Raw genomic sequence first — 22,044 nt, forward strand, 5'->3', positions numbered from 1 at the left:
AGCGCGCGAGAATTGTAGAACCCCCCCTCCGATGTTCTAGAAAAAGCAATTGCCAACTGTAAAGAGTGCACGACACTTTCGAATGATCTAAAGGTTGTTTGGTTGGGTACAAACCAATTCTATAAGGCGCATGGGCATATCGAATGGGCACACGAGGGGGCCGTGCCAAATCCAATGGGCACACCGAACATGGGTACCAAATCCATTGGGCACTCATTCATTCGAATGGGCACGTCACTAAATCCAATAGTGACCTGTCCGAATCCATCGAGAAAATGTCCAAGTCAATTGAAAAATGGTGTATTAATATTTTTCGAGATTTTGTGCATCTGGATGCCACCAAAGCTCAAAAATTTAGTATGCCACAATTTTCTTGAGAATCGGGAGTTTTATGGCATTAAAAAAATGGACCGATTTGAAGTCTTGCACTTCAGTCCGAAATCGAATAATTTTTCCATAATTCAACTGGCATCCAGACAACTTTATAAATATTTCTTTTTTCCTTTCTTCATGGGATATGAGACTTTGGGAAAAATTTGAAGACTTGCCAAAACGGTTTATGGCGTAATTTTATGGGGTGGCATCCAGACCAGCCCTTAGGGTGCGTCTGGCAACATTTCAAAAATAATATTCCATTTTCTCACAAAATGGGATTAACCAAAATGCCATTTTCAAAATGGAGGTAAAAGGTCCATTTTTTAATACGGAGTATGGCGTTTTGGACCCCTTCAACGAGTAAATCCCACGTGGAAGTATTTACTGCGGAGTATTGGATTTGGGTTAAACCTCTTCCCGCAAGACATGGTTCAATTTTGATCAGATTTGTTGAATTAGGTCCCCAAAATGGCGTTTTGGGCCTGAATATTGCAATATTTCCCCTTGCCAGACGCACCCGTATACTACACACATGTTGCTTACATGGAGTAGTCACCAGTGAGAACAACTGGCTCTAAAGGCTCGACGGACTAGCTAATGGCTAGCCAATCAAGGCACGGCATCCTAATTATGTACCGTGGATATGGCTGGCTTTCTACTACAGTATGTGAGGAAAAGCCTCTAAAAGGCACAAAAACCTCCTACTAGCTGCAGCCAATGCTGCTACAGTAGTACCTGAGGCTTCAGGGCAGTGGTGGTGTTCATGACAGAACAGGGTGTTCTGATGTAGTACTACAACGTATAATAACTATTAATAGTTACAGTATTTCGTCGTCGTAGAAAAGTGTTTGCTGGCCACAAAAGTTACTAACGTTATTGTCCTTTTGTGCTGAATCGCCAAATTTGTTGATCGATATTCTTTGTACTGAATTTTGTATGTAAAAGAGTTGTCCGGTGGTGATTGACATCATACTAATTGAAGTCACACACTAATTTCACGTTGATGATGGTTTCCTGCAATCGGATTGGCTAAATCTTACTGCCGATTCTTGTGTCCATTTGGTTGTGTTCCAATGTCGCTCCAGTTTAGAAGAAACCCAACAATATCATATTCCCAAATGTACATACAAAAAAGGAACACTTGAAACGTAGGGGCAAGCCCTCGCCAGGCTTTGTGTATTTACAGTCGCGCAGTATTATCTCGAGTCCTTGGTGGATAGGACCTCTGCTTCATCAACACAGGATTCGGGTGAGAAATATGTACTGTACACAAATTCCAGTGGCATGCATCATCCGGACAGGTGGGTACCTGTCCGGATGGCTGGCTTGATCACCCTCGGGCCGATCGTCGGCAACTCTGGAGGAGTCGTGGAGTCGTCGTTTGTACGAACTAGAGTCACCATCGACTCCAAAAACGTGCCAAAGCTGTGCCAGCCACACGTTTGGGCAACGTGTTCGTCGGCGTGCGCTTGCCTCGCGACCAACACTCCGTTCACCTTCCACGTACAAATAAACTCCTTGGGGCGCGGTTGCGTGTCGTGCGCGACCTATATACCAACCATATCAGCATCATATATATATATATGGATATTATTAGACACTTGCCAAATCGGGAAACGTCAGCACCAAGTCGACCGCCGCCTCCGTCAGCGACAGCCCCATGTCGCGCCGCCGACTGGCAAACCGGCCCACGATGCGCGAGAACGACCGGTGCAAACTCTCGACGGATGCTTCGAACGCCCTCACGCCATTCTCTTTGACTTTGCCGTACGGCGCGCCTTTTTCCGCTTCTGATTGGACAGTGTACACCCCAATGTGAATTCGGACCACGCCCCCCATGCCCGGGATCGAAATGTGTTCCGTCTTGGCCTTACATACATACACATCAAATACAACACATTAGAACTGACACCATCCACCAATAAGACTAGACTTATCACACACACCCAAATGTATACATTGTACTGGGACGTATCTAGAAAACGTACGATAATGTCGGGGGCGACAGATTGCTGGCCGAGAATGTTGCCCCCCCGCACAAATGCCGCCACATTCTCCGTCAAGCTCTTGCGATGGGTGAAAATCCGTCGGATAAACTCGCGCGTCTGTTGGATTTCCATCGCTTGCGTCAAGTTGGGTGACGTCGACATGTCCATGGCAAGTGCGGCCGCCGGGGGCACGACGGGGGCGTTCACTTTCCAAGGCGTGGGCACCGCCAGTCTTGGATGGGATGACGACGACGATGTGGCGGCGGCAGTCGTTGGCTTGAGGGACGGATAAGTCGAGTGGGGGCCGACGTCGTCGGTGCTGCGCGCTCGTTTCATGGTTCCTTTCTTGGACGAGGCATGCTCGAACGAGTGTGTGTCTTGCGACCGCTGCCGTTTCAACGACGCAACGTTCACAGGAGGTGTGGTCTGGCTTTTTCTCGACAACATGTCTGGTCGAGGGGTAGTTGATGGCGTCGATGCAGCAGTGGGGGGTGGTCGAGGACGCCCAGGCACGGCGGAAAACGCTGGTGGCTTTGGAGGGGGGGGGGGTCGGTTGGTGGTTTGCGTTGCTGCCGTTGAAGTCGCGGTCAACGTTGGGGCCTTCTTGGCAGAGATGATCGAGGTGGACCTCGTGTCAAAGGGGGGTGGGATCGGGTCTTTGAACGACAACAAGTCAGCGTCTGGATTCGTCTCTGAAGAGGCAGCGACCATCGCCGCGTCAGACGGCACGGCGGCGCCGGGTACGACCACCTCCCGAAACCCGTCGCGGGTCTTGATCAGGAGGCTGCCCTCCAATGGTTGCAAGATCACTTGGCGCATCGCCGACTGCTGCTGCTGCTGCCGCTCCTGAAACAACTGCGGAGACGCCAAGTCGTCCTTGGACATGGTCATGAGTGCCTCGGGGGTGATCACTTCTGTGGTAATGTCTGCACGCAACTCGGCATTCGACGCTAGATTCGACCGGAGCTGCCGCGCATGGTCGAGGAAACTGCGGCGAAACTTTTGCGGTGCTTCGCCGGCGTTGCTGAAGCGTAGGTCGACCCAGTGCCGCACCAGCGCTTTTGTGATCTGCTCAGCAAACACTTTGGCGACGGGGGTCGTCACGTCCTGCTGCAGCGCGGCTTCGTACCAGTTGAGAATCGCGTTCAAGTTCTTCTCCTTCTCCTGACCTAGCCACTTGAGGTCCACGGTGGGAAAGTCCAGCACCCACGACAGGTTGCGCGATAGTGCCGACGACATCGACGAGTTGTGGGAGGACCTCGGGGAGGGCGGGACGACGGCCGGTGCAGTCGCGGAGGTCGGCGGGCGGACAAGCGACGAATGGGCGATCGGCAGCGGTTTCTGCAGCTGCAGCGCCATCCACACCTTGGTCTTGTCCATGAGCCGGATTTCACGAGACAGGTCGACGCCTTTCCGAAGCCCCGCCACCCGCTTCGTGACAAACTCTAGGATTTCTTTCTGACGCTCTAAGATCGTCTTGATCACGTCCTCTTCGAGCACGCTGAGTTTGTACTCGGACGCGCGGTTGCGCAAGCCATGGCGGCGCGTGTCCAGCGCGTTCACAAGCTGCTGGATGCGACGGAGGCGCTGCTGCGCTTCACTGTTGGGCTTCTTTCGCAACCGCACAAACTGAAGCTGGGCTGGTCGCGGAAGCTTTTGAATCCGCGTCGTCACGTCCGACACCATCAAGTCCTCCATGGTCAAGTTCGTCTTGTTCATGCTCACGAGGTAGTCGCCCTTCTCCATCTGAAACCGACCTCGACCGTGTACCACTGACTTATTCGTGTCGGCCACGACGTACAGCCCATTGGCCTCGCGCACGAACGCTGCGCCCAACGCCGGACCAGTCAACTCGATCGTGTACTTTGTGCCTTCGTCCTGAAGTCGCTGTACACACCATCGAACCTCCTTTCGCCACAGACGCAGCTCCGCCATGAACTCTGCGAACTCGGCGTCATCTACATAAGGTTCATAGTACGTAGTCATGTCCACAGCGCGCCGCCTGTCGCCGCCACTGGTTCAGTTGCAGACCGACGACCTAGTTGGGGGCAACAGTATAATAAATCGCTATTGTAGTCCGAAGCTGCTGATTGGTTTATTTCAAACGTTCACAACGTGTTTGGTTGAAAAATAGAATCATGAAGTATTCTACGACGTTCGGGGCACTTTCCTGTATTTCAATCGCCACTTCCAGGCAGAGCCAAATGACCTGTTGGACTCGCAAGTGGAATACAGTAGTAGCGCACGCACCGAGCGATCGAGCGTCGTGAAGCTCAGAAGTGAATTTGATGGTGGCACCGATATCTCGAATTTTCTATATAACGTAAAAAACCAATTTAAGATAACTTTTTTGGAGGCGTCGGAGTAGAATGGACATAACTTTTGAGTCCGTTGCGATATTTGAATTTTGAATAGTGATTCCAATAGATAAGACGCGCCTCTTTGACTTCATAATCGAACTATCAGTTTAGGCGATGAACTTCACAGATAAATTTGTTACTTTCTAAGCATTTGTACTCACATTTTGATAACCAATTTAGGATAACTTTTTTTATCTTAAAGTATGTATGTGTCTGAGCATTGAAATTCTGTGTTTAGGGTATGCGGTTACAACAGGTTGCATATAATTTATTCAAGGGTACTGTTTTATAGAGTTAAATTTCTGTTGTGGATGGATGTCCATCGAGTTTAACACTCGACAAAACCTCAGATCCAACCCAATGTGGCCCGTGTCGACTAGGGAACTTCAAACCCAATCTTGAATGACTATTACCAATGGCTTCTACGCCGTTTTTGCATTTCATTCACGTGACGGAATGGCCAGCATTATATGATAGAGGTTTTGACTCGAACAAATAACGAGGTGTGATTGGGCAATACAAAGTTATCCTAAATTGGGTTATCTTAAATTGGTTTTTTATGTTACAGATATACTACTTACTGTATTGTGTGTTATCACAAATACCCAAATACCCGTCCATTTGTCCGGCGTTTGGATCGTCATGACAGGCGTTCGAAACAAGCACTCGTTTCATGGATAAGATATCATGATGCAGCATGGCTTGCTCAAGGAAGGACCCCACGCCAAGGCCGAAGGACGAGGAGATGTTAGCGGTGGGGGCAACCGATCTGCAGACACCACCCCAAACCACACCACGCCCATGTTTCGTCCGCGCTACTACTCCTCCACGACACATGTTCCCAAGGGATCCACTGCGAACCACGCAGCTCACAGACCAGTATACCATGGTCATCAACCACCAGTTGATCCAACGTCTCCGACGTCTGTGTACAACTCGAGGCGGCGGGAAGGTTTGCTGGCGTCGCATGTTCCTTTCCATGATACATTGCCGCCATCCTCAACACAGCCCCCTCCCGCGTTTCATTCAAGTGAAGACTTCCGCCAACGGGTCGCAGCCGACATGCGCATCAGTAACACGACGTGGCGAGATGAATGCACAGACCAAGAGCGTGAGAGCAACCGGTGCCGAATAGTGACCGCCCTGCGCAACCACGCGCCAACGTATGAGGAACTGCTCGTCATTGTGTCTGCGATCGACGAAGAATTGCTGCATATCACCAGTCGTGCAAAGCTGCAGTATTTTGACAGCGCCATGGACTTTCATCGGACGCTTGCGTCGGGATGCACCGCGTCCTCGACTATACCGCTTCATCGCGGCAATGGTCTGCGGTGAACTGCATGGCTACCTTAGGCGGCTACGGTTCCGGTGCAACCACTTATGGCAAACCCCAGGGCGTATTCGACAAACCTTGAATCTTTCTACACGTTTTCGCAGTTAAAGTGGACCAATGTGCCGTTATGCGTGATCATAGCATTGATTGAGACCCAAGAGACATCACCACAGTTTTTGGTCACGTCCTTCATATTCCAGTACATGATATCGCTACAAAGTCCATTTTGAATGCCGATAGCACGCCATTGGCACCGCTTATGACTGCAAACTGTAGTGTACTTTGCAAAAGTTGCATGATAGATTTGGTCACAACCCAGACGCCATAGCTGTAAAGATCTGACTGACGTCCTTCGACTTCCCTCCAGGGACACATATGACAATGGTCACATTCATCAAGAGTAGGCTTCGAATGTAACGTCTGAACGGTCAAACGGTTTCACTTGCAAAGATTGCACAACACCCCGACTTGGTCTATGCTCCACCACCACGAGATCCGAGGCATGGGCGACCGACTGTCGGCAGCGCGGGACCTTTGCATCGGCTCGAGCTACGACGAAGGGATTAACATGTACCGGGACGTCCTCACCCAGCTTAAACCTGCGATCAAGCGAGTGTCACAGGGAAAGGAACGGCAAGATTGGTTGCAAGTACAGTACCTGAAGACGTATCGTATCGAAGCCACATTGTCTAAACCCTCACGAGTGCAGGTCCAAAGCGATTTGGAAAGCGAACTGGGGGCCATGATGGACTACGTGGACGCCCTGCACACCCTGAAACAGAACGCGCCAGTTCAAAAAAGCCAAAGGCCACGCTCCAGTACGCCAGCCGACCGCCCCAAGTCTGGCAACCGATGGCAGGGCGTGGACAACAAACGGGGAGATGTACTTACGCCACGCACTATGACTTGGCTGGTCTTGACTTCTTGACGACCATATGGCAGGACCAAGGGGGGGCTGCCGACCCCGACGTGTGGGCCCCCCCGTCCCCCGACGCCGGCCGAGGTCGACGAGGAGGCCCCGCAGCTGCTGCCGCCCCCAACTGGGCTGACAAGCAGAAATAGTACACCCCATGTATCCATCAAATGGTTCTAACTGGCATTAGCAATAACAATCATCGCGTCAAAGCAACGCCGCCTGCCCGATTGGCGAACCGCGCCCCTCCACCCGAAAAAGGTATGCACGTAAATTGTTGGCCAAACCGAAACAATGCCAAATGCCTGGTAGCAAACTACTTGGACCACCGCAAGCAATCAGCCCCAGCAGCGGCGGCAAATGGTCGACCTGGCCCGACGCCTCGCAAGAGCAGCGCCCCCACCGGCGGCCAGCAAGGCACCCCCTCCAAAGACAAGCTCAAGTCCGTATAAGTGCATGGACCCACCAACACACGATTTGACGGCAAGTGTGCGCTGTAGAAAAGCCGCGGACGGCGAAAAGCCCAAGTACTCGGAGGTGGCGCGCGAGCAAGGCTGGTGCGACGTCGAGCTCATCGAAGGCATCGAGCGCGACATCGTAGACACGGGGCCCAAGATCACGTTCGACGACATCGCAGGGCTCGAGCACACCAAGGAACTGCTCCAGGAAGCGGTGATGCTCCCCCAGATCGCCCCCCATCTCTTCAAAGCACGTCCCCCCGTTCATCTCCAACACCAAAAACCCGAACAAACGTCCCTGTTTGTGGCATTTAGGATGGCCGGTTGAAGCCGTGCAATGGCGTGCTGATGTTTGGTCCCCCTGGCACGGGCAAGACGCTGCTGGCCAAGGCGGTCGCAAACGTGTGCAACAGCACGTTCTTCAACGTGTCGGCGTCGACGCTAGCGTCCAAGTACCGCGGCGAGTCGGAGAAAATGGTGCGCATTTTGTTTGAAATGGCGCGGTACTACTCGCCTGCGATCATCTTTATGGACGAAATCGACGCGATTGCCGGCGCCCGCGGCGGCGCCGAAGAGCACGAGTCGTCTCGACGGTACGCAAGTTGCTTTTGGCATGTGCCAAGGAACCAATTACAAGGACGGTGGAAGGGTCAAGACGGAGCTGCTCGTTCAAATCAACGGCGTCGGGTCGGGCGAGAAGTCGGACGTGGAAAACAATCGCGTGATGGTGCTGGCGGCCACCAACCTGCCGTGGCAGATTGACGAAGCCATGCGCCGCCGCCTCACCAAGCGCGTGTGTACGTACATGAGTGCCTTTGCATCTAGCGAAGGGGGCATAATGAAGACGGATTGTGGACTAGACATCCCGCTCCCAGACGTCAACGGGCGCCGGGCGCTGTTCAATTTGAACCTCAAACGGGTGGACGTGGCGCCAGACGTCGACTACGACCGTCTGGCCACCCAAACCGAGGTAAGTTTCTTTCCGTTCCAATTCCCATTGTCGCATATCATCATGTGTGACGGGATTGGGGGTGGGGTAGGGATACAGTGGCGACGACATTTGCGGCGTGTGCGAGACAGGTACAGAGGGAGAGGGGGAGAGAGAGGGAGTGGTGTAGTTGTCTTGTTATGGGCAACCATCATTTGGTGAACATTGATTGGGTGTAGCCAAGATGTTTCCTGTCAAGCGCTTGTACACTCCAGAGTTTATGAAGGAGGTAGGTTCACCATCGTCACACCTTCTATCCATTGTCCTGCTACTATACTGTAAAACGAAAGCTAAATATGTTTATGTACTGCTGCAGTTGGCGTTGAAGAAGACGCAAGGGTTTGGTGACGACGAGATTCGAGCGATGGAGAAGAACGGGCTGGTCGTGACCATGGTGCGAGTGCGGTCATGCGATAGATACGGTTTGTTCAACTTGTTTTTGCGTAGAACGACATCGTGATGGCTCTCGAGAACGTGTCCAAGTCGGTGGGGCAGGACCAGCTGGTGCGCTTTCAAAAGTGGGAAGAAGAGTTTGGTTCAAAGTAGCCACATTTACAAGTTGGCAGGGTACAACATCACTCAAAATCATCATGTTGTTGTGCATCAAACGTCCCCCTTTTGCATTTTAATTTGAACCAAATGCGTCATGATGTCCAATATATTTGGCAGCGTGCCACGTCATGCATCCACTTGAACCTCAACCTGATAGTTCGTTCCCATTCCATAGCAAGTTGGTTTCATGGGTTAGAGCCCTTCTACCTTCTACCCCACTTAGCCCAATCGAGTCTACCCTTGAATATTTCACAGTGTCGTACTAAACCATGGATGGCTACGGATTGCTCTTGTACAGTGTCCCCTCGTCGTCGCCTGTCTCATGGCGCGGGGTGGGTTGGTGCACCGGGTTATGTCGAAACAAACTGAGCGCTTCCAAGTTCATGGCCGACACCCCACGCAGAAACACTCGGCGCACGTCTTCTTCCTACATACCGCATGCACACATCAGCTACCCCAACCATATATCCATCCGCCGTGTTCGTCTCCGTGTTGCTCCACTCGGCTTGTCAAAGCAACTAGCGAGCCGACGTACCAACCGCACTTGCTCCAGCTGATACACTTCGATCTCTGTGTGGGCTCTCGCCAACTCATCCCGAAGCTACGCCAGTGAATCCATCAAACACGTATGTCCGTGATGAAATCGTCACCGTCACTCGATGGGTCTGTACCGCTTGCAGGTCTGCAACATGCTGGTCTTGGAGGGTGTCAATGGCCATCTCGTGATGGACTCGACTGTGCTCTACCTGCCGAGCTCGTTGCAATGACTGCGTGTACCGTCTCCATGCTTCGAACGGCCTCCTCGGCATTCGCTACGTCCACATCACAGCCATGGTTTTCGCTCGCTGGTGGTCGTACCTGTCTGTGAAGGGTCTGGGCTTGTCGGAGGCGAAGCTCTTTGAACATGCGCTGGCGGCTGTACAAGTGCCACGCGTGTAAGATTCGAAGGAGGCTTTGTGGACTCCCAAAGTGCCGATCCTGTTCCCAACTCATAACGTTAGCATGGCAGATCGTGAGCATCTGGCCATCCATCCATTCAGCGGACCACGGTGGGGGCAGCAGGGTTCGTACATGCAAGTGCGATTTGGTGGCGTGATGGGTGGCCAGCCGAAGCAGCATGAGCTTTTGCACTTTTACACGGTTTGTCATGTCGTCTAACGTTGTGCGCAACGCAGCTAAAGAGTTCTGCATGCATATCAATAATATCAATGGCGCTGTGATTGGATCTTGTAAAGATGATTGGTTCCTTTACTTGGGCGTGGGCTTCTCGCTCTACGGCGACGGCCGCTTGGCTGTTGATCTGACGATCGTGGTCGTTTCGTAGTCGTGTTTGCAGGTCGTCGAAGAGCGCCTGATGCGACACTGTTAATGACTTGAACAACACGCCACGATAAGAATCGTACCAGAGTAGTTTGCACCATCGCTGTGTGGTGCTGCTCCATCATGGACGAAAACAGCGTGGCTTCATTGGATGGAGGAAAGACCAGTACTTCGGTGGCCCGCAGGCTTTCTCTTGTGTCGACACGGCTAGGAAATGGATCAGTCGCGGCGTGATCGACATGGCATATTAAACCTGACATCGCTTCCACTATCACGATGAAAACTATCGTCGTTGCCTGAGTCGGTTGGCTTGGAGCTACTGCGGCTTTGTCAAAGTAAGCTTGCGTACTTGTTATGATCGGGTGATGACAAGGTAACGTACGCATAGGCTCTTGTAAGCGACGGTTCCTCCTCAAGTCCATCTTTCTCGAGCAAGTCGATAGCGGCGAGGTGGGATCTCAACGACAACACAGCCGCGGCATCACTGCCATCACTCGTCATACCTTTGGTGATTCCCAAATCCAAACAAAAACCGTTTCAGAGTGTTGGGGTGATATCCGGACATTTATCCGGACATCCCAGAATAAGTTAAATAAGTTAATGAGGTGGCAGTCACTGGGTCGTCGGCTGCTGCGACAGCGACACTCGTGACGGCGCGGTCGGTTGCTTCGAGAGCGATGCACGTGATGGCGTAGTCGGTCGCGTCACCGAGCCTCGGGAAGCTGCGAGTTTATGCAGGATGCGGGACCCTTCCCCCATGAGTTCGACGTTCTGGAAGAAGGGGTTGCGCCGGCGAGCATCGAGGAGCAGGTTCTCGAGCTCAATAGCGGCCTTGGACTGCTTGCTCTTGACCGACGCGGTCGACTTGTACACAGCTGTGGGAAAGTACTTGGCGACGATCGCCTCCTTCTTGGGTGCTTTGTCCGTCTACATAGTTCAACTGGTTGAGCACGCGCACGGAGCACTGTCAGTGTACCTGCACAAAGTAGGTCGAGATCACTTCCGTGTCGCCAATGCTGATCTCGCCGCGAGGTTCAAACTGGTACTGAGATGATGCTTGCTGCAGGATCCTGTGCGTCGCGTCCGAGATCTGGATGCGGCCGGGGATGCTCTTGGACTCCATGCTGTTGGCCACGACCGTCTGGCTGCCCCAGATCAGGTACCGCGGCTTCTTGATGCCCACGACGCCGCCCACGACCTTGCCCGTGTGAATCCCAATGCGCATCTGCAAATGCACGTTTTCACTGCGCCGAAACTCGTCCATTTCTCGAAGCATTTCCACGGCAAACGCAGTGATGGCCACCGCATGGTTCTTCTCACTCTTGTAGTTGGGCAGCCCTAACGTTATGGCAACGTCGTCACACATGGCACTTTGGAACTACAATGTCGTTGAAACCCAACGAGTAATACAACAACATCGTAGCAACCCCAAAAGACAAATGTCCACGAGTCGACAACAATCAGGAACGGACACTGACAGCTAATTCATAGAAGCAAAGTGAAGTGGTTACAAAGCGTCCACTAGTGGTCGCACATACCCTTGCCAGCCGCCATCAAATCAAATGAAAACCATCCAATGTACAGAACCAAAGTGCCCGGCAACTAGTGTACACACCACGACCATGGATCAAGTGAAACACATAAAACGATATCAATATTTCGAATGACATTATCCCCCCCCCCTATGGCGTCAACTAGTTCGAACTTACCCCCAATAACAATGAAAGCGTCGCCGACTGTGTCCATCTTGTACACACCAAACGCGTCCAAGTGGCGATCGAACGCCGAGTATACTTTGTTGAGGAAGAGGCACGACTCGACCGGTTTCAAGGTCGAGCTGAGTGCGGTGAAGCCGACCATGTCCGAGTACAGCAGCGTCACGTCGTTGAGCTCGTCCACAATCGTGCCATTGAGAAGCAGCGCCTCGGCGTATTCAGGAGACGGCAGCATGTTGGCCAACAGCTCCTACGGGCATGGAATCATCAGCATGAGTACAAGTCTCATTTCGTGGAGGGTGGGTGGGGTATTTATTATTGTGAATTCGCTATAAACTTGCAAAATTGTCTCATCAATATTGAATCGCGCCGGAGTTGTGATTGGTTGAATATATCCTTGTCCATTCTGCAAGAGCCAATCCAATCCACTCAAAAATGGATTAGCCAATAGCGTCGATTCGTGATTGGGTCTGGAAAAATTCATGTCGAATCCACAATACCTCGCACTTCTTCTTTTCCACGTTGAGCATGTGCTTGAGTAAAAAGTCCGTGCGGAGGCCAACTTCGCGGCGGTAGCACGAATATTGGCCGATGGTGGTGCAAAAAATCGTGATGACCAGAAACCCAATTACGTTGCGGATGTCGTGGTGGCAGTAGACGAGCAAAATCAGGTACAGCACCAAGCTATGCCATTTTGTCAGTGCAAAGTGATCCCACATATATAGGACAAGAGGGGATGGTGGGGGTATGTATGTACATGGTGCAGTTGATCGTGGCCGATGTGACAAAGCGGAAGCGCATGAGCAGACTCACAATCGTAATGTAAATCAAGTTCAAGTTGAGAAAGTTGCTGGTGGGGCTCAGCACCAAGTTGAAGTTGAGCGCAGCAAACACGAGCCCCACGACTACGCCGGACACGGTCTGCATCCGGGAGAGGAACATGCGGCGGTAGCTGTACGCAAACAAGCCGCTGAGCAGCACCACCCCCGAAAGGTTGAGTGTCATGGCACCGCTGCTTTGAGACGCGCCTTCTGCAGTCATCGCAGTGGCTCCCAGCACCCCGCCATTCTACAATCGTACATTGCTGAGTCGCCGATCCCGAGTCTTGCATGCACGATGCAATGTCAACCATATATTGCTTGCCCCCAAAATCACAAGCATTCCGTACCAGAATGGCCGCAACTGTTAGCACGCCAATACCGGCCCCGAGTGCCCATCGAAACTGCGTCAAGTTGGCCATGTTGTAGTCGACAATGAACGAGATTTCCATGCGCCGCTCCAGCGCTGACCGCCGTCGCTTGCTCATGGGGACTTTGACCTGGAACGCCAGCGTCCGTTTGTTCATCTCGAGCGACTCGACGTCCGACTTAGCGGGCTCGGTGGACGACGTCGTGGGCGACCCTGGCTTGTTGGCGCGGGGGGCCGACGCCACCGCCTTGTCCTCGGCCAACTCGAAGCGCGACGTCATCCCAAACGGATCGCGGCGCACGGGGCGGAGGATCTTGCGCTCCAGCCAGTACAACATGAGCTCCCCCTTGCCCTTGAGCGGAATCTTCCCCCGCGGAACTATGTCGTAGCACGCCGACCGCGACAACAACGCAAACGTGCGCTCGCTGATCTGAATCTTGCCTGGTTTGGACGACGAACACACGCGAGACGACGTGTTGACTGTGTCCCCAAACAAGTGATAGCTGTACGCTTTCGAGCCTATGGTCACATCACACATAAGTCCATTGGGGACGGTGAGAGTTACTACATACCGATGACCCCCGCAACGACCGGGCCGCTGTGGATGCCGATTTTCAACCGAATGAGTTCGCCGTTGCACACCCATTTCTCCTGCTCTTGGATGTACATCATCGTGAGCGCCATGTCGGCAATCTTTTCGTGGTGGAGCGGGTCCTTCACCGGCACCCCCGCGGCGCACATGTACGTTTCGGCAATCGCTTCGACTTTGTACACGCCACGCGAGTCGGTGGCCTTGTCAAAGCAAAAGAAGATGCGGTTCATGAGCTGCACGAGTTCGATCGCCGATGTTGTTTTCGACAACCGGCCAAAGTCGCTCACGTAGCAAAACAAAATCGACACCTAGTGTAACACGCGGTGTCGTTGGTTTCCAACGAACGAACGACTAACGAACGAACGACCAATGCACCTCGTCGAATTGCTCGGCCAATTGGTCGGTACGGTTCTCCTTGAGGCTTTCTTTGATATGCGCGGGCAGCATCGTCTCAAGCAAGTCGTCGCGTCGTTTGCGGTCCTCGGTGACATTGCACCGCAGCACAAATTCCTTTCGTATGTGCCGCTCGCTGTTGTACGCAGACAGCATGCAAAAACACGTCAAGATGGGGCCGTACGCCAGCTACAAGATGGATGTTTCAGTACGAGGACCTCCAAAGGAAGGCGATGTCTATACCTGTGGATCTTGGAGTTGGGGGTGGTCACGATATAGGGTCAATGGCACGGCGATCATCAACGAAATGTGGAACCAAGCGCAAGCGGTAGACATAATGAACGTCATGCCGCTAGCGTTGAAGAGAATGGAAATGTAGATCAGCGAAATCGCTTGAGACCACCTGCCGGCGAAAAAGAAGTACATGTCGTCCTCGGTGGTCGCGGTAGAACCACCGGCACCCGCCCACCGAAGCGACGATTCAAAGAAGACGCTCGTGGCCACGACAAGGGTACCGAGCAGGGCGTAGTACGACATCATCCACGCTTCAAAGCGCGGCTGGAAGCTCGGCCGCCTCGTTCCGCGAAGAAACGCGAGGGTCACAAGCACGATCGACACGCGAGCGAGCACGAGGCACCCTTCGTGGGGCGCGCTGTAGCCGCACATGTACTCGATCACCCCCATGACGACATGCAGCATGATGGAGATCCACCCGCCCATGCGCACTTTGCCCAGCACGTAGTGACGGTAGTGCTTACGAAACACTTCTTCTAGATGCGGGTCGGAAAACCGACACGAGATCGGTCGCATGTCGGCGTCGTACGCGCGGGTCTGCATGGTCGTGCCACCCAAGTAGTTGGGCACGGTCTTTGAGAGCAGGTCGGTCACTTTGCGATCGCTAGGTTTTTCCCTGGACGCTACGAAGCTGCTTCGCCGTCGCCCACCCGAGTTGATTCGGGCTGTGGCGGTGGACGCGCCGACTAATAACGGGGGTTCGTAATACGATGTCGTGGTCACGTCGTCTCCTCCGCATGGCATCACTTTGTTGAGCTTTCGCTTCGTGGCAGACTTACTGGGCGGCTGAGACTGTGTCTGCTGATGTCCCCCCGGTGGGATCAGCCCCACTGCAGGCGACGCCATCCCACACGCTCGACTACGAAGGGGCGACTCGGGTATTATTATTAGCCACAGTCAAAACGGTTTTGGGCAACTCGATATATATGCGAAACGACGCACCAACAATATGACGATTGCCCATTGCGATACATCGTCGTTCGGGCGTGTTGACATTGATGGATATGTATGTGAGGAAGCAATGGTGAGGAGTCAATGAGAAATGCACAAGATACTGGGGCGTCGAAATATTGACTTCGGTCATCATGGCGTCACGTAATACGATGGACTGGGCCCGTCACGTTGTTCAACGGTCGCAATGCATTACGAAATATACTTCCCTGGGACGAGACGTTGAGAACTACAACTGGCATATGGACCACAAAGGGAGACACGGCGTTTAGTTGTGAACACGTCCCACTTCCCCCCTTAGATGCGTTATTGAGCATGGGGAGCTGATTGAGTTGCCACTTCGCTCTTTGCCATGAAACGATCAGACAAGTTGCGCGCCTTGGACTCGACGTGGACTCCAGACGAGGTGCGTTGTCGAGGTCTTCTAAAGCAGTAACATGCAATAGGACGACATCCTCCGTCACGCGGTGTTCGAACACGGAGGCAAGAAGTGGAAGGTGATTGCGATGGAGTTTCGACCCCCTCGCACGCCCAGCGACTGCCAGCACCGGTGGAATTATCTGCAGAACCACGGAACCAATGACAAGCAAGCATGGAGTGCCGCCGAGGACGACAGGATGGTGAAACTCATTCACAAGTACGGCGCAGGCAAGTGGGCGGTGATTGCGTCGTACCTTCCAGGTCGCAATGGAAAGCAATGTCGCGAACGGTACCATTCGATTTCATATACCCACCTGCTTGAGTCGTCTGTGTTGTTTAAAAGGTGGCACAATCAACTCAATCCTGCGATTAATAAGACCCCGTGGACCGACGAAGAAAATGAGATAATTCTGCATATGCAGGCCACATATGGAAATCGATGGGCCAAGATTGCTGAGCGATTGAGGGGTCGGTATGTCACTCTAGCTGGTGTGGCGATTGAGCGTTCACAATTGAACCGATACCTCCCACCTAGAACGGACAACGCGATCAAGAACCACTGGCACTCGTCCATGAAGGTACGAAGGCTGTCGTGTGTCAAGTGCATATTGACCTTTTGCGGATGTAGCCCCAGTTGAAAAAGGCTCACAAAGGCGTGGTTAATCCATACCAAGCACGCAAAGTCCAGCTCCCCTCGCCCCCAAAAGCTACAATGACGACACCTGCTCCACCAAAAGCCACCACCATTCCGCCCCTGGCAGCCCCCAAAGCCCCCCTCATTTTGACAACCTCCCGCTCTCGTGCGACGCCGAATACGCGAATCAAACAGGAGCCAAAGGAGGAATCTCCTCCCATTCCTTTCAAGCCTCCGGCCCCACCCTGCGCCGAGCCTTCAGGGTCATTGTCGCCCATCGTTGTCTCCCAGTTTGACTGGAGCACCACCACACACACGTCGTTGGACAATTGGCTGGAAGATCTGCCCGACGACAACTCGTTGCTTGCGCTACCGTTGGCAGATGCGGCGTTCTTCGCCATGCCCGATTATGTATTTGCCCACTCCTTTGACGTGGACGCCATCGACATGACTGATTTCGTGGAACTGATGTTGGGTACAAGTCGTAATAATAATCGTTGTTGCTAACTGATGTGTTGTAGCTGACGAAATCATGTAGCCACAGACTGCCCGTGGCGTGTGCTGTGTGTCCTCTGCGTAGCGTCCCAACGTTAACATAACACGGAATTTTCGTTGAATTAGGTCCCGACGCTATGTTTGGGGGGGGATCGACAGGCCCCCGTTCGCATCCCCGATACAAAACTTGGCAGCGCTAGGGTTGGTGTGGACGGTGTCCGCTTCCGCATGCGGTCTGCTTTGGTGGATTCCCAGTCCACCCATGTCTTTCTAGGAGCTTTGTCGAACGCAGGACGGGCAGAAACAGTTTTTTCTGACGAAAGCTTCCAACCTTCTAGCGATGTCATTGGGGTGGATAAAACTTGGTTTGGGGACGAGAGCAATTTCGAGGAGGGTGTGACGACTCGTTGAGGGCTGTAGGGGAACACGGGGAATGGACGAGGGTGCTTGGTTTCTTGATCCCATGCTGAAGGGGCTGAATTGTACGAGCCCGGTCCGACTGTTGGGGCTGTTCGAGGGACTTCTTGGAAACGCTCGGAGGTGTCCCACATCGACGAACCCCACATCGACACTACATGCAATCATGAGTTAGTTGTATGAGAGGAGGGGGGAGTATAGCCGTACTGTGCACGCGGTAGCTCATGGTTTGCACGGTCGTATCGTACACGCGGTCTAAACTGGGCGTATACATGACGCTGTGCTTCAAGTCGTCTAGCCGTGGCTCACAGCCCATCCTTGGGCCAGAAGTGCTCCACGTCCGCCTGGATTCGGCCTCAGTGCCCATGGACGACCGGAGTTTGCTGTCGTAATGCACGGGCTGGAGCATCTTGTCTGTGAAACACGTTGACCGGAAGGCTGGGTACGGGTGTTTCTTTCGGCTGCGGGGGGGTAGTAATTCTTTGGCCAGCGTAGAGAGGGACGCACTGTCTCGAAGCTGTTTTGACTGTTCTTTGGGAGGACGATTTTTCTTCTTGGTCGTTGTCGCCCCCGCGTGGTGTGGTTGCACAGAGTGCGACTCGGCAGGGTGCGCCAAATCGAGAGGGGGCTCATGCAGAACAACATTGTGGTCGTCGTGGCCGTCAGATGAAGTGCCAGTGGGGTGGAGTTCGACGTGTAATGTCGCGTCAGCACGAAGGGTTTCAACTGTACCTGCCATCGCGTGCCAGCGGGATAAAGTCCAGGTAATGCTGGTACTATTTTTAGGCTACATACCAGTACGGTATTGGTATTATAGGCTGCTTGATTGGAATTGCATACAGTAACGTTAGGGGTTCACTATGTTTGTAGCCTCTCGTACTAAACTAGAGGTTGGTGCTACTTTGCCTACAGTCTGTAGTCAAGGGGGCATGCTCCATTAATGTCCATACCCGTATGCGACCCGTGCGGAAAGATGGGGAATTGGAGGAGGAGGCTCCATCATTACATATCACAGCCGTATTTTATCCATGAGAATACCGGTAACATTACCGGTAATTTCGAGTAACTGCTAGTAGATCTTAGGAGGAAAACGGGGGTGCATACCGTAACACCTCAGTCGTTGGTGAAGTTTTGACCGCTGGGATCTGGTCGGAGATCACGTGAGTCGGCAACGTGCGACTGGGTGAGTTCCGCGCTTCTTCATGTACTACAGTCGCCAACGTGCATCATGTCATACACATTTTCTCATAGACGAGGCTTCACTCTTTCACGTGACTCAACTTGTACTCAGATATTCTGAGCATTACAAGCTACTACTGTAGTATCCTTGATCACGCACAACATGAACCTCAGAATTGCTTAGAGTTAGTTTTTCGTCCACTGGGAGATGCGGGAACTGGACGCAAACTCATCACACGAAGTTATGTAAGGGCAAAAGCGAGGCATGCATGGTTGGCGAAAGCAAAATTTGGAAATTATTCCGAGTCACCCAACTTGTTGGACAGGGACTTTGGCTTAAGCTCACTGCAAGAGGTGCCTTGCATTCAGAAAGTCGCGCTGTTTCAGTTTGAAAACTGAGCAGTTCCGGATATTCTATTACATTTGCGGATGATATATGGTGTTGCGCATGTGCATGTGGTTGGACGGCATGTCGACATGCGCAAATACACTAACTAGTTATCGAAAATGGACGAACTTCGATGTCACTTTTCTCCAGCTGTGGAATACTCAGCGCGATCCTACTGATACTACAAGATAGTCCATTACTAGCTCAGCCTATGCAGCATGGTCTACGCATGCACAGCTCGCTCTGGCACGAGGCATCATAACCGCATGTACACGCTTAATGTTGAAATACGACGACGACTTGGGCAAGTTCGAAGGTGTCTTTCTCAAAGCTGTTGATTCAGGCGACATGCAATAATGTGTTGTTGATGATTCTGTGTTGGTTGTTGTAGTTATGAGGAATGAAGAGTTTCGTGACCCGTTGTGCAGTATGCATTGAGAAATCGCTGACCGTGTCGCGCCTTTCCCGCATGTGCGTGCGCCAGGATGTATAAATCATCGTCGCAAAGCGTAAATAATTCTGGGGCTGAATAACAATACGCATACATCATACGAATATCAACATAAAGATGTTCTGGGACAATAATAATATGTACCTGTCGGACGTCATTTGACTCCGTGGAAGTTAGCAGATTCAGTTCCTGGTTGACTCGCACGTGACAGCGTGAATAAAGGTGCATGTATCCCCTCGACAATGGCACACCATGACTTGAACGAATCAAGGACCTTGCTGCTATTCTTCAGTTACTGATGTGTTCGTGTCCTGTTTCCATGGGCAATTTGCCAAATAATTTGCCAACTTTTCCATCTACAATTGGTAGTTTAATTCTTGTCCGATTTGGCGTCCCGTTGATTAAACCCAGTACTTTCCACCAATCAGATGCTGATACTAATGTGTCGCATCGTTATGGAACCCGCAATATTGCCCACTTCGCCTTCCTCCCTTCATGCACGTCCACGCGGCGGTCGTGCTCGTGCTCCTCACCGCACTGGCGCTGCCATCGACCTGTCAAGACTCCGATTCACCAACAGACACCTCAAGTTCCACAGACGCAAGCGGCTTTCCAGATATTGTTGTCTTCTCGACAGGCCGTACCTCCACATCAACAACTATGCGGAACGAGACAACCACCAAGCCAGCAACGGCCCCTGCCGAATCGACCGGTTACGCGGCAGCCTCCGTCCCGAACTTGGCGGCGGAACCAAAACCATCGGCCGATAGTTCCACCACGACGATCTTGCTGTCGATTGCCGTGGGATTGGTAGCGTCTGTCGGGGCTGCCGTCGTCGTCGTGACTCGCCGACGAAGCGCCCAGCTCGACAATTTAGACATGTTGTCTTCTCGCAAAGATCTCGAGGTGGCCAACATCGACCAGCCCGACCATTACCACAACAAGGACGGATGCAACGACGACCTGTACTCGGTGCATGGGATGAGCACTCGCGGAGGCAGCGCGTACAGGGCCCACGGCGCGTTTGCTTCCAAGGCCATGCGAAGCAGCAACATCCTTGGACCGTTCGCCCACCAGCCGCCCTCGACACACCTTCCGCGGACCCTCGACGACGGCGTGTCGTTCGCGAACTCTTCGATTATCAACCAAACAACGACCCATGCTACGTCGTTGAGCGTCGTGGACGATGCCGACCCCCCCGAGGACGAAGTCATGTGCACCATGATCAGTGTCGACAGCATGGTATACCTGGACACGGCGCACTTGCTGCAGTCGATCACGTCCAACATCCCTCTACCGTCGACGATAGGATCCGACACGTACATTGTCGGCGACGACGACGAAGATGAAGACCACAACATGTCCGAGTACGTCATGTGACACTGCGTAGCCGCAAACCCCCATTATTTAATGACACAGTCTGTATTGTCAGCTAAACACGTTGCCAGAGGAATGGCTGCATGACTGGTTTGCATACTCCACATATGCCGACCTCCCTCACTGGGACTACTGGAGCCAAGGAGGGAGATAGATCCCAACTATCTCCCGGGAACTTGGAGGAATGACACGCATTGAACGTTGTGGTCGACTTGCCGGTAGTGTTGACTATGGGTCGGCTGATCCGTCGATGGTTTGGCCAACGCGATTCACTTACAAGCGAAGAACTACGTGACAGTGTGGCCACGGATGGTTCCTTTGCAAATATAACACGTGACCTGCATCAGGTCGGCGATGATTTCCCCAAGATGACAAGGTTAAACTTGAACCCGTGGCCAAACAACCTCGCCGCGACCACGACATGTGCATGCGACGGATGGGTGTCGAGGACGAAACGGCCCGTGGAGTCGGGGGATATCTTGTACATGCAAAGGGCGATGGCGCGGGGCGGCAGGCACAATCGGATGCCATCTCGGATCATCGCTTCCTCGTGAGAAGGAACGGCCGTGCGGTGTCTAGGGTGGAATGAACCCGTAGGGCATGTTGAAGCAAGGCATGCTTATTGACTTTGCTTGCAGGTCTTGGTCGCCGTATGCCGTGATAGGGACGAAAGAATAGGAGGAAGTAAGGGTTTACAAGTGAGTTATTGAAGGTTAAGCTAGCTAGGAGTCTGACAGCCAGTGGTTCGAAGGCCACAGCTGGGTAAACTAATATGTAGTCCTGTATGCAATGTATCTACAGTGTACTTTCTGAAGATGGGAATTGATTGGCCGTTGAGTGTCGTGTGGTCGTAACGTCTCGTCCCGATGCGCCTTTAGTAATGCGTCTATGGGCAAAAACCACAATACAGCGCGCAATCGACGGCACGTCCAAACAGACGCAAAAAGCGGTGCACGGTCATCACACCGGCGGCTGGAAGGACGGACGAAGTCCGGGTCGCGCTGGCTTCGACGCCACGACGCGGTCTTCGCCACTGATCGCAGCGAGTTCCCCCACAACTGGTAGCTGTGCGCCAAGAGCGACACGTATACGTATAGGTGGGGTGTTCCGCGTACGCCTATCGAATGAGGCGGCGCTCTTTCCGTCGAAGATTCCACGCGCATGAGCCATGCCATACTGCTCGATGCCTAGGACAGAGAGACCACGATAGGCCACACTGAAGCATGCGTTGTGTGCCCATGCACAGGACGATCATCGTAACCA

General features: G+C 52.7%; 9 protein-coding genes across 19 annotated transcripts; 4 read left to right on the forward strand and 5 right to left on the reverse strand.

Annotated features, from left to right (window-relative positions):
- Positions 1-1,474: 1,474 nt before the first annotated feature.
- H257_01752 lies at positions 1,475-4,423 on the reverse strand. Of its 2 annotated transcripts, XM_009825104.1 has the most exons (3): positions 2,364-4,423; positions 1,981-2,244; positions 1,475-1,922 (listed from the first exon to the last, which is right to left on the reverse strand). In XM_009825104.1, the coding sequence occupies exons 1-3, from the start codon at positions 4,347-4,349 to the stop codon at positions 1,665-1,667; spliced, it is 2,508 nt and encodes an 835-aa protein (XP_009823406.1). In that variant the 5' UTR covers positions 4,350-4,423; the 3' UTR covers positions 1,475-1,664. The 2 variants fall into 2 exon arrangements, with proteins under 2 accessions (XP_009823406.1, XP_009823407.1); XM_009825105.1 differs by having other exon boundaries at positions 1,475-2,244.
- A 970-nt stretch (positions 4,424-5,393) lies between these two features.
- On the forward strand, positions 5,394-6,269 carry H257_01753 (hypothetical protein). The gene has a single exon (XM_009825106.1). The coding sequence runs from the start codon at positions 5,411-5,413 to the stop codon at positions 6,056-6,058; it is 648 nt and encodes a 215-aa protein (XP_009823408.1). The 5' UTR covers positions 5,394-5,410; the 3' UTR covers positions 6,059-6,269.
- Positions 6,270-6,511: 242 nt separating this feature from the next.
- Positions 6,512-9,072, forward strand: H257_01754 (hypothetical protein). Of its 6 annotated transcripts, XM_009825107.1 has the most exons (13): positions 6,512-6,705; positions 6,766-6,939; positions 6,999-7,117; positions 7,160-7,230; positions 7,282-7,411; positions 7,470-7,677; positions 7,743-8,020; positions 8,076-8,224; positions 8,288-8,397; positions 8,468-8,507; positions 8,595-8,644; positions 8,732-8,809; positions 8,863-9,072. In XM_009825107.1, the coding sequence occupies exons 1-13, from the start codon at positions 6,532-6,534 to the stop codon at positions 8,959-8,961; spliced, it is 1,680 nt and encodes a 559-aa protein (XP_009823409.1). In that variant the 5' UTR covers positions 6,512-6,531; the 3' UTR covers positions 8,962-9,072. The 6 variants fall into 6 exon arrangements, with proteins under 6 accessions (XP_009823409.1, XP_009823410.1, XP_009823413.1 ...); XM_009825108.1 differs by having other exon boundaries at positions 6,766-7,117; XM_009825111.1 differs by having other exon boundaries at positions 6,999-7,230.
- Positions 9,073-9,116: 44 nt separating this feature from the next.
- On the reverse strand, positions 9,117-10,801 carry H257_01755 (hypothetical protein). 5 transcript variants are annotated; one of them, XM_009825116.1, is made up of 10 exons: positions 10,670-10,801; positions 10,541-10,603; positions 10,371-10,494; positions 10,220-10,318; positions 10,039-10,152; positions 9,826-9,945; positions 9,714-9,779; positions 9,639-9,664; positions 9,503-9,568; positions 9,124-9,394 (listed from the first exon to the last, which is right to left on the reverse strand). In XM_009825116.1, exons 1-10 carry the CDS (start codon positions 10,786-10,788, stop codon positions 9,349-9,351), a joined length of 843 nt encoding a protein of 280 aa, XP_009823418.1. In that variant the 5' UTR covers positions 10,789-10,801; the 3' UTR covers positions 9,124-9,348. The 5 variants fall into 5 exon arrangements, with proteins under 5 accessions (XP_009823417.1, XP_009823416.1, XP_009823418.1 ...); XM_009825115.1 differs by having other exon boundaries at positions 9,117-9,568; XM_009825117.1 differs by having other exon boundaries at positions 9,639-9,779.
- A 21-nt stretch (positions 10,802-10,822) lies between these two features.
- Positions 10,823-15,360, reverse strand: H257_01756 (hypothetical protein). The gene is made up of 9 exons (XM_009825118.1): positions 14,419-15,360; positions 14,158-14,364; positions 13,763-14,090; positions 13,171-13,709; positions 12,760-13,070; positions 12,503-12,686; positions 11,997-12,252; positions 11,264-11,625; positions 10,823-11,214 (listed from the first exon to the last, which is right to left on the reverse strand). The coding sequence occupies exons 1-9, from the start codon at positions 15,313-15,315 to the stop codon at positions 10,900-10,902; spliced, it is 3,399 nt and encodes a 1,132-aa protein (XP_009823420.1). The 5' UTR covers positions 15,316-15,360; the 3' UTR covers positions 10,823-10,899.
- A 269-nt stretch (positions 15,361-15,629) lies between these two features.
- Positions 15,630-17,078, forward strand: H257_01757 (hypothetical protein). The gene is made up of 6 exons (XM_009825119.1): positions 15,630-15,826; positions 15,867-16,129; positions 16,184-16,312; positions 16,376-16,418; positions 16,469-16,949; positions 16,996-17,078. The coding sequence occupies exons 1-6, from the start codon at positions 15,773-15,775 to the stop codon at positions 17,010-17,012; spliced, it is 987 nt and encodes a 328-aa protein (XP_009823421.1). The 5' UTR covers positions 15,630-15,772; the 3' UTR covers positions 17,013-17,078.
- Positions 17,071-18,148, reverse strand: H257_01758 (hypothetical protein). Its single transcript, XM_009825120.1, has 2 exons — positions 17,594-18,148; positions 17,071-17,540 (listed from the first exon to the last, which is right to left on the reverse strand). Exons 1-2 carry the CDS (start codon positions 18,123-18,125, stop codon positions 17,092-17,094), a joined length of 981 nt encoding a protein of 326 aa, XP_009823422.1. The 5' UTR covers positions 18,126-18,148; the 3' UTR covers positions 17,071-17,091.
- Positions 18,149-19,891: 1,743 nt separating this feature from the next.
- H257_01759 (hypothetical protein) lies at positions 19,892-20,835 on the forward strand. The gene has a single exon (XM_009825121.1). It carries the CDS (start codon positions 19,900-19,902, stop codon positions 20,782-20,784), a length of 885 nt encoding a protein of 294 aa, XP_009823423.1. The 5' UTR covers positions 19,892-19,899; the 3' UTR covers positions 20,785-20,835.
- Positions 20,836-21,124: 289 nt separating this feature from the next.
- H257_01760 (hypothetical protein) lies at positions 21,125-21,956 on the reverse strand (the record flags this gene model as incomplete). Its single annotated transcript, XM_009825122.1, has 2 exons — positions 21,125-21,356; positions 21,748-21,956. The coding sequence occupies 2 exons, from the start codon at positions 21,954-21,956 to the stop codon at positions 21,125-21,127; spliced, it is 441 nt and encodes a 146-aa protein (XP_009823424.1).
- Between the last annotated feature and the right edge of the window lie 88 nt (positions 21,957-22,044).

This window comes from Aphanomyces astaci (assembly GCF_000520075.1).
Source record: "Aphanomyces astaci strain APO3 unplaced genomic scaffold supercont1.3, whole genome shotgun sequence".
NCBI lineage: Eukaryota > Oomycota > Saprolegniomycetes > Saprolegniales > Verrucalvaceae > Aphanomyces > Aphanomyces astaci.